General features: G+C 39.8%; 2 protein-coding genes across 2 annotated transcripts in view; one reads left to right on the top strand and one right to left on the bottom strand.

Moving 5' to 3' along the window:
- LOC122659989 (translationally-controlled tumor protein homolog) overlaps positions 1 to 4,409 on the top strand; it is a 38,873-nt gene extending 34,464 nt beyond the window's left edge. Inside the window, exons 8-9 of the mRNA XM_043855160.1 lie at positions 1,876 to 1,880; positions 4,398 to 4,409. The gene's annotated coding sequence lies outside the window, so the exon portion shown is untranslated. The remainder of the gene's footprint in view (positions 1 to 1,875; positions 1,881 to 4,397) is intronic.
- A 5,260-nt stretch (positions 4,410 to 9,669) lies between these two features.
- Positions 9,670 to 13,645, bottom strand: LOC122659992 (universal stress protein PHOS34-like). Its single transcript, XM_043855166.1, has 4 exons — positions 13,423 to 13,645; positions 13,155 to 13,249; positions 12,399 to 12,520; positions 9,670 to 9,921 (listed from the first exon to the last, which is right to left on the bottom strand). The coding sequence occupies exons 1-4, from the start codon at positions 13,619 to 13,621 to the stop codon at positions 9,834 to 9,836; spliced, it is 504 nt and encodes a 167-aa protein (XP_043711101.1). The 5' UTR covers positions 13,622 to 13,645; the 3' UTR covers positions 9,670 to 9,833.
- Between the last annotated feature and the right edge of the window lie 980 nt (positions 13,646 to 14,625).

Raw genomic sequence — 14,625 nt, forward strand, 5'->3', positions numbered from 1 at the left:
CAGCGCCGCTGGTTTGAATTGGTCAAAGGCGCATAAAAAATTAAGAAAAAAAGAGTTCAAAGATACCAAAATGCCCTTATGATCGATGAATTTTCATTTCTTTTCGCTCCTTTTCGTTCCTACTTTTGTGTCTTTTCATGTGGAGCTTTTATATGTAATTCTATGTATTTAGATTGGATTTGGATGGATGACGTGTACAGTGATGTAGACAGTGTGAGATAGAGCTGTCGGAGGAAGGCAGAACTGCTGACAATTTGATTCCCTCACCGCCGGGCAGTCGAGCGGCCATTTTGGCGGCCTCACACAGGCAGAGCGCACAAAAAATGTCATATTTGGTCCGAGTTTGGGCGATCCGGTCCGATACCAAGATTAGGAACCATGCCTGGTACCATTTTTTGATTCATGACAATCAAGATCTATAGTCTAATCTTGTGGTTAATGCTGGTGATGGAGTCCGGACCATGGTTTTAAAAACCGGTATTAAACTGGATCTATGGGGCTTATCCGTATCGGTATCAGCCTTGCCTGATTTTGATACCTGTTTGATTGTGTGTCGGAGGAATAATTCTAATTAAAGGAAAATCTGTTCCGGTTTGACCCGATATGGGTATTGGTATTGATCGAGATTGACACTGATCGAGATTGATACTGATCAAGATACTGTTTATAAAAAAAATAAAAAAAAACCATGGTTCATATGATGGGTTTTAAATATTGAGATCGGAATACCGATACATATCGATCGTATTGAGTCGTATTGAATCATTTTGCCTTTACTTATATCAGAAAATTTTGATTTTTAGACAACATTCCCCTTATAACGAACCATTGCACCAATATGGTTTCGGCCAAATATCGATATCCGATATTTAAAACCATGATTCAGATCCCTTAAACAAGGTGGCCAAAGTGAGAAAATTTTACAAGAACACTATCAAATTCCATTAATATGAAAAGATAGTTTTGTAATTTTATGAAAGATAGTGAATTGACAGGTTGTTGATAATTGATGGAATCTTTCACGTTAAATCAATTGGGAGCAGAGAAGGAGATTCATGTCATGGAGGAGAGAGAGTGTGAAAACATGCATGATACCCGTAGCTTAGAGATCATTTTCCATTTTGTATAGAACTTCAAATTCATCTTTTAGTCACTTATGATATTAGATAAAGCCCAACCAGTGACTAGGTTGAGACATCTTGACCCTGAGGGCAAATCAAGGTTGGAAATTTCTGGCCTTAAGTCAAGGTTAGATCGGACTAGGGTTGAGGCTGCATCTGACTCTAACTTAGGATCAAGGTTGGATTTTTCAAGTCTCGAGTCAGAAGGGACTCTGGGTTGAGTTGGGTTTTAAAAAGCCCAGCCAAACCCAAACTTGTTGCACCGAATTAAAATCAGAACATTGAGTTGAACAAGAAAAGTGATACTCCATCATCTGATTAAATAAAACATCATCAGAGGCTAAATATCAGTAGGATCTTTGCTAAACATCTTACAACACTTGGTGGCATCTAGATTTTGTCAAATTTCAGGGCAGCCCAAGTATAGTTGGGCCAAAACGATCCCAATCGAAACCCAGATATTAAGGAATGAATGAATGAATGAATGAATGAATCTCCTTAATGGGCAAATAGATCTACCAATAAGAAAAGTGCTAGTTATAATGCTTGTGTTTAGTGCTAAAAGTTTATTGCTTTAACTATTTTTTTATAGACCTAGTTATTATAACATGAATATTAAGGGATTCCCTTAACAGGCGCTTGTACATGTGTTTGTATATCCTTTCCTTTTCTTGTTCATTTTATCACCTTTCACTTGATAAATTGGAATATCATTAAAGATATTGTGATGACGTGTTTTATTCAATAAGAAAAGCATTGGTTATAATGCTTGTGTTTAGTGCTAAAAGTTTACTACTTTAGCTATTTTTTTATGAGGGGATCTTCCGGGAAAAGAACACTACCAGGCCAATTTGGCTGCCCGTCTCAGTTCCCCAGTTCCTCTAACAAAGAGGGACTGAAATGACCTCTCTACCCATGCTCAAACACCCTATCCGAGTGGGGTCCACCATCCCCTATTAGAAGAACTGGGGAACTGGGCTGGTTAGCAAACTGGAGGTGATAATTTTCCAGGTCAAGTGGGATTTTTCTCCTCTCAGGTTCCTTCATTTGTAGGTTCTGTAAGTATCCATCTAGAATCGTGACACGTGGCATTAGTTGATCTAACGATCACAATTTAAAATAAATTTTTTAAGTTATTATCTAACCCTAGTTAACCAGACCCATACCTTGACCCTGGTTAACCTAATCACAACCCTAACCTAACTCTGGTTTACCAAATCATTTTACCTGACGAAGGTAAAGAAGGGGTTCTCCTTCTCTAGCCTGGTTCTTGCATGGCCGTGGCCGGAGAAATGAAGCAGCGGCCTTGAGGCACGGGGGTTGAAGCACGGCGTCTCTCTGTGCCGTTTCCCTAACCCTGGTTCTCTCTCTCTCTCTCAAAATCAAAATCGTTTTTGATTTTTACCATGAACGACTGCCCTAACCCTGGTTTTCACATGGCCGTTGCCGGAGAAGAGGTTGTTGAAGCACGACGTTGAAAGCCTGAAATTGAAGCATAACTCTAACCTGCGATACCATGAAGCGGTATATGTTACCAATCCCATACTTTTCGATTCAAAAAAGGGGTTTTTCATTTGGTAAAGTTTCTCGCTAATGCCGTTGCTGGAGGGATCCAGATCTTCTACGGCTTAGGCATAGCGGCGATCTTTCCGGCGCTTGAATATATGGTTGACACCTGTAATACCATGGATGTAACGGTAAGTTTTTAAAACTTTGAAAACTTTGAGTTTTAAAAAAGTTTCAGGCATTCAACAAAGCTGGACCGGTCTGGGTTTGCCAAACCGGATCGGTTTACAACTAAAACAAAACAAACGAAACCAACCTTATCGTCCCATTTTCAAATCTGAAAAACCCTCGATTTCCTTTCTTCTTCCCAGCGAACTCCGAGCTTTCTCTTGACCCTTCTCTGAATCCCTTCGAACCCACCCTGATCTTCTTCCTCCTCTCGCTCATTTGTGAAGAACTCATTTCTGTTACCTCCTCTAGTCTGGCGAAGCTCGAAGGTGGGAACAAGAATTACAAAAATCCAGATCTGGATCTTTTAAAGATTTGGGAGCTCTAAACGACCTTGCTCAAGCTTCTGGGTGGAGAAACGACAATTTAAGTCTCTCTCTCTCACAAACTTTGTCGGTTCTCTGTTATCTCTCTCTCCCTCTCTCACAAACTCGATCTGCCTTGGGTTTATCGCCCAATAAACAAGGCAATGTAAGAACTCGGTTTTCCATTTTTTTCTCCTTAGGTAATTTGTTTCGAGAAATGTGGGGACTTGGCACCCTAAAATAAGAGATCCAATTCTAGAATCTCCTTGTCTTATCCCACTACGACTTCTTGCCTAACGGTAGTTTTGAGCTTCTCTGGTTCCCCGTTCAACCCTTGGAAATGTCATCTAGAATACAGAGATTCTACAAGTGACCTATCTCAGTAAAGACAGTCATCTATTAGTTGGTTCTGCAGGGGAATTTTCAAAGGTAAAACCATGAGCTTCCCTCATGCGTTCAAAATGGAGATTATAACAGGTTTGCTAGCTGCACTAAATCTCACTTAGAATTATATTAAAGATTTCATCTCTTTGAGGGATTTCTGTTCTTTCTTACTTGGATTTTTGTCACAAAAAAATCCAATTTGGGCATCGATCAGCCTAGCAGAGGATTGGTGAGAGCAATTTCTAAGTCGATTTGAATTGATGGATAATTTCTAACTAGCTTCCTCTGTAGTATGTTGGAGCTAATTAGGCATGGTTGTATTATATATATTGAAAGGATGGTGCCTTTATATCTTCTTTGTTGGAGCTTCCTCTGTAGTTCTGGGAGATTTATCTTGTTACTGCATTAGGTTTTCTGGAGAGATTTCTCTGTATGTACAAAGACTCATTTAATTGTCACCATCCATTTTGTGTTACATTTCTGGGAGATTTCTCTTGTTACTGAAATAGGTTTTGGCTTACATTTGCCCTTCGCTTCCATTATTGTTCCCACATTTTGTGTTACATTTTTGGGAGATTATTGTTCCATATGTGAGTTCAGAACATGGGTAACCCTTCTTTACCATCTTATTGAACATGGGTAACCTTTCTTCAGAATATTGGATTAAACTAACATGATTTATGGAGGTAGGTGAGTCTTTAGCTCAAAACGGAAGAGCAACTGGGGTTACACCCAGTAGATGGTGGTTCGACTCCACCAGGGCTCCTAATTTCTTTACGAGGGGATACAATAATGTTTATATTTACCTTTATATGATCCTACAATAGAGGATGCATTGAAGGCTGAACACTAGAAGTGTAGTTGCAAGTTTAAAATGTTCAGCTGTATAACAGTTGCAAGTTATCCGTAAAGTTGCTATGCCTTGAATTTGTTTTTCTATAGAGGTTCTATAGCTATAGATGTATCTCAGCAATTTTCTTTGTTTTGTTTACCTTTGTCATGTTCTACTGCAAATATAACTATTCTGGTTACGGAGCTTCAACTGGTAAGGTAGGCTGTTATACCACTTAGTCCATTGCAATTGCTTTGGTCAACTCTTCTGTTTTTGTTTCTTTGATGGATTCCTTGTGATGCTGGTGGAAATAAAGAAAATATCTAGATAATGCCCTTGGTGTGTACGCTTTGCCTGGAGGTTTCTTTCTTTAGCCTTTATAGTCTGTTTTGTTGTCCTTTCTTCATGTCAAATACTCTACATATCCTTGCTGGTTAATTCATCTAATGTTTGGTTTCTATGCTGCATTTTCTAAAAAGCAGAGTATTACAACAAAATGACTGTCTTTCCTAAAAGAGGAACAATCCTGCAGAATTTTGTAAAGGCCTGTTCACAGAATTCCATAGAAAATAAGAACACCAACTCAGAATTCAGATTTGAATCAGATCAGAGCAATGGGCTAAGGAGATTTGAATTTAAAATCAGAAAAATAAGTGAAAACAAGGTCTTCAAAACAGTAGCATGGCAAATGGAACCAAGATCTTAAATTATGGCAAAAAAAAAACCATGGTTCACAAAGATGTCATCCATCATCTTCACTACCCAATGATACCATAAAATTAATATAAGCTATATTACTTCAAGATAAAAAATTAATAAAGAACCTACTGATGAATACATGAGAGTCTTGATGGACTCGAACCATCATCTCCTGGGAACAAACCCAGGTGCTCTTCCTTTTTGAGCTAAATACTCACCTTGGAAAAGAGAAGTTAATAGTTAGCTTGAATTCATCTAGGAACACCAAGTGCATACAGAACTGAATTTTCTAAACCTACCCAATGAGCCAGGTTCATCTTCATAATAGTGAATTATGAATCATTACCATATAATGGGGTAATCATAGCCAAAACAGCCCAATTTCTAGTGGAAAGTACCCAGAAAATACTGAGAACTGCTAGCTTCTGTTGGTTCACTTATCACAATAAAACTCTAGAACTATGCAAAAAACAAACACAAACCCTCATATTTACACACACACAAAGGGGAAATAAAAAAATTCCAAACAAATGTGTGGGATAAGTTTGAGTACTTGAAAACCTAGCTCACGCTCCACAAAACAATAGAAAGATCCAAAAAACCTGAGAACTCATAGGTTCCCAAGGCCCTATTATAGTCTTTAGATCTAGAACAACAAAGGGATCCACAAAACAATAGAAAGATCCAAAAAAACTGAGTACTCATAGGTTCCCAAAGCCCTATTATAGTCTTTAGATCTAGAACAACAAAGAGATCCACAAAACAATAGAAAGAACCAAACACCCTGAGTACTGATAGGCTCCCAAGGCCCTGTTATAGTCTTTAGATCTAGAACAGCAAAGAGAATTATTACATTTGGAATCATAATTATACCTCTAAACCTCTAACATTCTTTGCTAAGTACAGCATGCCCTCTGAATTATATCAAGTAAATTCTAAATAAGAGCAATTTAATGAAGGTGTCAGCTAGCTCAAGTTGGTAATGTCATTTGGCATGTTGTAGCCAAGACCTGGGATCAAGTTCCGATTTCATCCTCCCCTCTCTTGTCCCCTCCACCCCTTAACACCCCAAAGTATAGCTTCTGAGCATTGTTTCAAGTATCAACCAGTAAGTACACCTACACCTTCCCTCTCTTGGCAAAACTTCCAAGCTATGCCAAACCAATTTTTTTTCAAACTGGTTTTATCATTTACCTATACAGTGAGGTATAACTAACCGAGAGAACGAACAAAAAATAAAAAATGATAACAGACCCAACCTTGCAACCCAGTCCCAACCCTACCCACACCCCTGTTCTTCATCCAAACCACCGACCCAACCCCATCATCTGCAACTCCGCCGCTATCCCTCCCTCTGTTATTCCCTCCAATGTCGACCCACCCCCTGCTATTCGCTCTCTATCTCTGTTTGTGAGAAGGGAAGGCTACAAAATATGGAGAACAAACAAAAAAGAAAAAAGGATAACAGAGATTAACAACTCTGCAACTACACAGAAACAGAGTTCTGGGTTTATTGGGCAGGATCAGAGGTGGATCAGGAACTTTAGGACAGAAATAGAGACAAGTATATAGCTTAGACAGTATATAGCTTCAGCAGTTTAGACAATTACATTCTAACAATTAGATTCAGCAGAGAGATAGAGAGATATAACAGAGAGGGACGAGGGACCTTACAATCATGTTTCAGGTCCTTTCCAAGCCCTTCAAATCTATACCAAATCCAGTTGAAAAGTTTGAGTTCCCACCTTCGAAGTTCGCCAGCCAGAGGATGAAGAAGGTCGTTTAAGAGCCTTTCCGAGTTTTCCCACAGCGGTTTGGAGCTTCCAAGCCCTAAAAATCTTTTACTAGTTTGAGTTCCCACCTTCGAGGTTCGCCAGCCAGAGAGAGACTTACATTGTCGTTTTTCCACCCAAAAGCTTGAACAAGGACGTTTGGAGCTACAGACTCTTTCCCATATCCAGATCTGGATTTTTCTTTCCCACCTTCGAGCTTCGCCAGACCGGAGGTAAGAGAAATGAGTTCTTCACAAATGAGCTAGAGGAGAAAGAAGATCAGGGTGGGTTCGAAGGGATTCAGAGGAGGGTCAAGAGAAAGCTCGGAGTTCGCTGGGAAGAAGAAAGGAAATCGAGGGTTTTTCAGATTTGAAAATGGGACGATGGGGTTGGTTTCGTTTGTTTTGTTTTAGTTGTAAACCGATCCGGTTTGGCAAACCCAGACCGGTCCAGCTTGGTTGAATGCGTGAAACCTTTTTGAAACTCAAAGTTTTCAAAGTTTTAAAAACTTACCGTTAGATCTATGGTTTTACAGGTGTCAACCATATATTCAAGCGCCGGAAAGATCGCCGCTATGCCTAAGCCGTAGAACGTCTGGATCCTGGCTGGAGAGGAGGAAGGCGGGGTCTGAAACACTTTAGCATTGCTGAAGAGGAGGAAGGCAAAGTAGCGCTTCTTGCCGTTGTCAGAGAGAAGGAAGGTGAAGCATCGAAGTTGAAACACGGGAAAAAGAGGTTGAAGCACAACTCTGGCGTGCACTCTGTTTTGAGATCTGGGCTTTCGTGAACTCGGATTTTTATGGCAACTTCCCCTGTTTGTTCGTTCATGGTAAGATAGGGTTTTTTTTTTTTAAAAATATTTTATTATTATTATTATGTATTGGTTATCCATTGAAGCTGAAACTTGAATAAATATTTGATTTTTATGTGTTTGAGATTCTGAGGTTTATTCATTTATTCATCAACCAATGCCGATGTGAACATAGCAGAGATGCGAATTTTCCATTAAAGCTCAAGAGTTGAGATTTTAAATTGGTTTGTCCCCTCCAGTTTCCAATGTTTTCGTGAAACAGAATAACAATAAGAACAACTCGTTTGAGACATGAGAAGGTACACACAGAGTCACAGTTTGGGGGAAACTCTGAATTTAGTTTTTCATTGCAGCAGAGTCACTGCAATCCACAAAGTTACTACTGTTTGGATGGATATCAACCAAGAGTTGTGGAACCCACTTTTGGTGAAAACTCATCGAAGCAGTTCTCAGAAAAAAAAGAGTACTATGAGAAGGATTTGATAAATGTAATTTTTTTTGTTTGCACAATCAGAGTGGAGAAAATGGAACTATTTTTTTTTCCTTGGGCCTGATCAGATTCTTCTTTTGAGAGAATTCATTAAGATAATATAAATAGCCAAACCAGAAAACTTTCCAAATGTATTCCCACAAGGATTTGCTAGATGTATCTGGATTCTTCCTCACAAAGTAAAGGCATTGCACCGTGACCAAGATTGTCCTATAGTTGAAGGAAAAGACCATTAAATCGTAGTAACTTATTTATGCAACCGATTAGTGGGGATGTAAGCAATAATCGCTTCTCCGGCAACGGCCATGCGAGAACCAGGGTTAGGGCGATCATTCATGATAAAAATAAAAAAACAATTTTGATTTTGAGAGAGAGAACCAAGGTTAGGGCAGGGCACAGAGAGACGCCTTGCTTCAACCCCATGCTTCAACACCGCTGCTTCACCTCTCCGACAACGGCCATGCAAGAAGCAATTAGGGAAGGGTAAAAATCAAAAAACGATTCAAGTTTCAAATCCTTTTTTTACCATCGTTAGTAAAATGATTTTGTAAACCAGGGTTAGGTTAGGGGTGTGATTAGGTTAACCAAGGTCAGGGTATGGGTTTGGTTAACTAGGGTTAGATAACAACTTAAAAAATTTATTTTAAAATTGTGACCTTTAGATCAACTAATGCCACATGTCACGATTCTAGAAAGGTACTTACAGGAACCTACAGATGAGGGAACCTAAGAGGTGAAAAATCTGGTCAAATGGCCTATGTGGTTCCTATTCTTAGACATAGAAGTGCACGAAAATATCATGGTGCCCACATGAAAAAAGCTGAAAATTCTGCCTAAACGATGCTTGTGTGTGCACTCCCATTGGTCAGCACATGCATGCAGATTCTAGAGGCCGAGACAATGATATCTTTCCCCTTTCATGGACCTAGTCTTATAACACAAAGATTAAAGAAAGCATCCACTTAAGGGGCTCCTAGATCTGACATATGACAGGTTGGATCGGACTGAAATATTGTGGACAAGAAGACTGCAATGTCTCCTACTCACATGTCAAGTTTCAGCCCAAACAAAATTACCAAGTGGAAGATCAAAATAATGAAAAATTAGGAGAAATCCAGTGATGGTTAGAGTACCAATAAGTGTTTATGGACCTACACGAAAGGATATGTCATTACATGGGAGGGTAAATGATTATTATTGGCGAGGGCCTGTCTCTTGATAGATTTTTGAGTGATAAGTTTTATCTCGGACAGTATTCACAGCCATAATGAATCCTCGAAACAGCGGGTTGCTCGAGCAAATGCTTATGAGGATCAATTCAGGCCAGCAGCTTAACCTGGCCTCCATTTTTTATATTGGAGGAAATAGAAAGAATCCTCCAACAACAATATAATGGAGATGTATAATGTCCAAAATCATAGAGTTAGAAGAACACAAAAGGAATAGCCCTGCCGCCCTTTCTCTGATTCTCATCGACCTAAAAATAGAGTCTAAAGGAAGAATGAATAACTGAAGTGATATATTTATTTAAGTCTCAAACATGCTACTTTTATGCATATTCACAAGTCATGACAATTGAAACTCACTTCAGAGGAAAAACTTGGATACAACATTGTCAATGCCATAGGATGATTACTTTCAAGAATTGAATGGATGTGCACCGGTCCACGCACTCATCGGGAGAGCTTAATGCTTGATCTTGGGCTTTTTCACAATCATCACAGAACAGTGAGCATGGTGAGCACAGTAGTCACTTACACTGCCCAAAACAGCCCTGCAAGGCATCAAGCAATTTATCTGTTAGTGTGTATGCAGTAATATAGACAAACTAAAGGACGATTACTTGTTCGAGGAAGGGAAGACTAGTGAGGTTGTCCACCACGTATGCGATGTATGTGGCTGGGCATGCGTAATTGAGATAGACAACTCACTAACTTTGACCTACGAGATCACAATGGAGGGAAAATGTACTATCCATGGGATGATAAACCATCAACTGTATCTCTATGGAAATGGAAAAGAGTCATAAGTGGTGGTTGAGGAAAGAAAATATTTATGTGATAATCTGGGGATGTAGATTAAAGTGGAGGAGCTGATAGAGAACTGCACATGTACCGCATGGGTGCACAAGGTACAACTCTTATTAGGAGTTGCAAAATAATCATGGCAATAAGGCCACAAAAAGGTTCTAATTGAGGAACAGCAGTTTTTTTTTTTTTTTTTTTTGGGTAAGAGGAACAGTAGTTTGTGACAACTTGATTTATATAAGACCCTAGCATCAAAATCCGAACCAGCAAAATTCAAAATCACATTTTCAAATTTTCATCAACAGCAAACATTAACCAGTGGGTAATTCCCTTGAGTCAATATGATCTTCAGATCAATTCATGGGGAAAAAGAAGAATTTCACATTAACCAGATAATGAAAAAAGCTAACTAATATGTTGCTTAGACAGAGATGAAGTATATATACCCAAATGACATCTTCTACTCTTCTGTATGCTACACCCTTCTTCCACTTTCCCCTCTTTTGATTGCCCTTGTGTTAGAAAATCTACTGTCATAACCTTACAGAATATCACCTGAACCCATGAAACTTATTTTCCCTAATCCTTCCATAACGTATCCCAAAAAAACCACCTGCTTAAGTCCAAAGTCTTAGTCTCCCCTTTCTTTTGAAAAGGCCTCTCTTACTGTTATTTCTCCAAGTGACAATGCTCACCATAAGAAATCCAACAAGGGGCTGAGCCACTGTTCTCTGATAGGAAACAGTGCCAGTAGAATCAACAGAAACATCCTGCATTATTGTCTTATTATCTTCTCCTTTGCACCTGCCAACAGGTCTAGGAGTTGACAGGAATGTTGCCAGATTTGAGCTGCGATTTCTAGACTTTGTTAAGTCATTTCTAGCATTTTTAGCAGCATTTATACCCCTTGAATTTCTATATATGCACCATAGATGGTTTACATTTGGCTGCAAAACCGCCACGCATTTCCTCTGCCCAAGTGTTTGCTAGGTATCGTTTTGGATGGAAACTCTAATAATTCTCATTATATCTGGTATGGTTACCTTTAGAATGGAACACACTTTTTGCTGCTCAGAGGTTTCATTCAGTCCTAACAGCCCATATAAGTTGTTATTTGCTATTGCATACATTATGATTTGTCCGAAGTTATATTATAACGAGCAAAATTTGACCCATATGATACATATAATAGAATATGAAGAAAAAAAATACTTTTTTGATGGGTTCTGTAGTACCCATCAATTAATCAGCAAAAAGAATATTTATTCGGACTTTGGGAAATAGATTGCTATTTATAAAATGAAGTCATACAGAGAGAGAAAACTGATTGGCTGTAAGAGATGATTGTGGTTTTCAAGTCAGTTTCACTCCCTATAGGATGTCTATCACCAGAGCAAAAAAAGTTGGTGAGCACCTGATTTCCAGATTCAAAAACCAGCACCTTTGACGTATGTAATCACAACTCCAATGGGGTAGGCAAAATCTGCTTCAACCCAGCTTAAAACCACATACACACCCCCAAAGATACTCGAAGGAGAGAAAATATGGCAGAGAAATGGAGTGGATAAAGGCCGAAGGTATGAATGCTAGAAAGCCCCCTGAATGTGATCCTCATATAGAAGTGCTAGGGACAAAGCTAAAGGGAGTGATCTTAGTAGTTCTCCAAGAAACAGTCTTCTAGAGTGTCTACAAATCCTTAACAAAGGTCACAAATACATTTGAATGAAACCATCCACAAATGAAAGAAGTAACTGTTCAAAACGTAAGCCTCCAAAAGTAGATTTGCTATTTCTTTTTCCCAACCTTTTTCTCTAAACAGAGTACAACACTTCATAGGGTTTAGGGGTCTTAAACCCTATATAGTTTTGAAAATTTTTGGAACTTCACATACTTTGAAGAAAGTAACACTGGAACTAACACTTGAGGAACCACAAGAAACGATTGCATTCCCAGTGTAAACTGCGAAGAAATGATATTTGATGGGTTCAATCTGTTTGTTAGTTGGTGGGTGGAACTTGAGTCCATGAAGACCCATTCTTTGGTTAGTCAGTATAGATATATCAGGTTAGTTCACCTTTTGGTTGGATAAATCTATTACATACTAAGATATAGTCAACTAATAATAACAGAAATTGAATGAATAAATAACCCACAAATTATTCCCTAAATCTGCAACTATGCCATTACCATCTATCAATTAATGCAATTAGGGTCATATCTTCACCTTTTTATAGCTCCATAACCATGACTGCCCACCACCAATATGGATGCGTGGTGTTTCTGCACGGCCTCACAGAGAACATTCCTAGCATCTCCTTCCACCATTTCCACTAGCAGATCATTAACCTGCACATTGCTCAAAATGTTAAGCGAAGATACCATAAGAGCAAAGTGGCCACTCCACTGTCAATTTAGATCATTGTCTCCTGGGACAGATGACCTGTTTTCGGTATAAAATTTTTCCACCGTAAAAACAGATTTAAATAGATAGAATAATCCAACTAAATCAAGTCAAACATCAACCTTGCAGATTTCAGTTGGGAACAACAAACTGGTGGGTGGCCACTACTTCTTATGTCCAAAGATCAGGGCACCGGAAGATACTTTGGTTAATGGTGTAGCAGTGTTGAGTTTAAAGTCAAATTCATACAGGCAATGATTGTACTGATCCAATGGAAAAGCCACAACATGAATCGATTTATGTGGATAAACAAAAAAGGTGATCCACTAGAGATCTTCAAGAGCATAGGATTCTTATTACTACAAATTATTTGTTTATTCTGCAATTCCCAGATCAAGCGTGTGAAATCACATAGGAATTAAAATGACTGTTTTGGAAATTTAAAAACTATACGATTAATTCTGAAATCTTCCACAGAGAGAGAGAGAGTAATTCCCAAGTACCAAAACCTAATTTCTCCTAATTCTTCCTTTTTCCTTCATAGTAGTAAGACCATATCATTATCAAAGTGATTCTCACCGATTTACTGCTGCAGATCTCCTTCACCTTCTCAATAACTCTAGCTGCTATCATCTTGAGATCCGTCTCCACGATGGGCAAAACATCGGCAGCTCCTGCAAATATTCCAAGGCAAATTAGGGAGCAACCTCACTCCTCATGGAAACAGGAACTTAAGGTAAAATTCTCCAGTTATTAAGGAAGAAGAAAAGTCCTAGTTTGCCATCAAATCGAGAGAAGTTGGAAAATTTTAAAAAAAATGTGAGAGTTTCAGAGATGGTTACGCTACCAAGTCCAGCGAATCCGACAACGGAACTAGGAATGGGCTTGGCGTGAACAACAACTAGGTTATAAGGAGAATTGAAAGCGGAGGGAGCGAAGAAGTGATCGAGAGCCCAGTGGAGAGCGTAGAAGCTATGCTCGCTATCGTCGATTCCCACCACAATTACCGATTTCTCTGCCACCGCCGCCGCCGCCGCCGTCGCCATTGAATTATTGAATCACCGTCTGTCTCCTCTAATTTGAAGAGAAAGAAGAAAGAATTTACAGAAACGAAGTGAAGAGAAGAGAATCTGACCGAGAGACGAGAAACTCGAATACGACCATTATTGAAGCTAACGTGGTTCGTTTCTGTGGACAGGCGTCGATCCTGGGAGCCAGTTACAAACCGCGCCGTTGGGTTGTATTGGTCAAAGGCGCACAAAAAATTTAAAAAAAAGTTTAAAGATACCAAAATGCCCTTATGATGAATTTTTGCCTCCAAGAAAAGGGGGGTGGACCCCACCCGGGCAGTGTGTTCGGTCAGGGGGTGGAATGGCCATTTCAGCCCCCCCTATGAGAGAAACTGCACAACCGTACTGGTCAGTGAACCTCAGGGGATAAACGATGAATTTTTATTTCTTTTCACCGAGGGGGAATTTTTATCACCTGCGGTTCCCCTGCCCGGTACGGTTTCCTAGTGACTCTAATAAAAGGGGGGTGGATCCCACCGAGGCAGTGTGTTCGGTCAGGGGGTGGAATGGTTATTTCAGCCCCCTATGAGAGGAATCGCACAACCATACTGGTCAGCAAACCTCAGGGGATAAAGGTCCAGTTGGGGGTGTTTGCACAAAAAACAAAAAAAAAATTGGGAGCTTTTATGTCATTTTATGGAATTTTGTTAGTCTCCAGGGAGCCCAACACGCCCAGGAGTTTGGATCTACTGCCCACATGGGGACGGGTGGGAACAGATCTGAACCTTCCATGGGGGTGTGGGACCCACCTCTAGGGTGCAGGACCCACTACCCATGGAGGGGTCAGATCTGTCCCCACTCGTCCCCATGTGGGTAGCTGATCCGGATTCCACGCCCAAGGTGTTGCCAGCCATTGGGTTGTGCCATAGACATCCCTAGACATACGCCGAGATGTGTGCGGCATAGGTCAGCCGTTGGATGCCCCCTGGCAGCACCTTGGGTGTTGGGTTCCCTGGAGACGATCCTGATCCGTAATGTAT

The sequence above is a fragment of the Telopea speciosissima genome, chromosome 4 (assembly GCF_018873765.1).
Source record: "Telopea speciosissima isolate NSW1024214 ecotype Mountain lineage chromosome 4, Tspe_v1, whole genome shotgun sequence".
Classification (NCBI taxonomy): Eukaryota; Viridiplantae; Streptophyta; class Magnoliopsida; order Proteales; family Proteaceae; genus Telopea; species Telopea speciosissima.

Bases quoted from the DNA above. Each gene is read 5' to 3' on its own strand.
- LOC122659992 (XM_043855166.1), bottom strand. From the start codon at position 13,621: ATGGCGACGGCGGCGGCGGCGGCGGTGGCAGAGAAATCGGTAATTGTG. The intron at 13,250-13,422 runs GTAGCGTAACCA...GAATATTTGCAG, and splicing joins TGTCGGATTCGCTGGACTTG to GAGCTGCCGATGTTTTGCCC. The intron at 9,922-12,398 runs GTGAAGATATGA...GATGCCTTGCAG, and splicing joins GGTTATGGAGCTATAAAAAG to GGCTGTTTTGGGCAGTGTAA.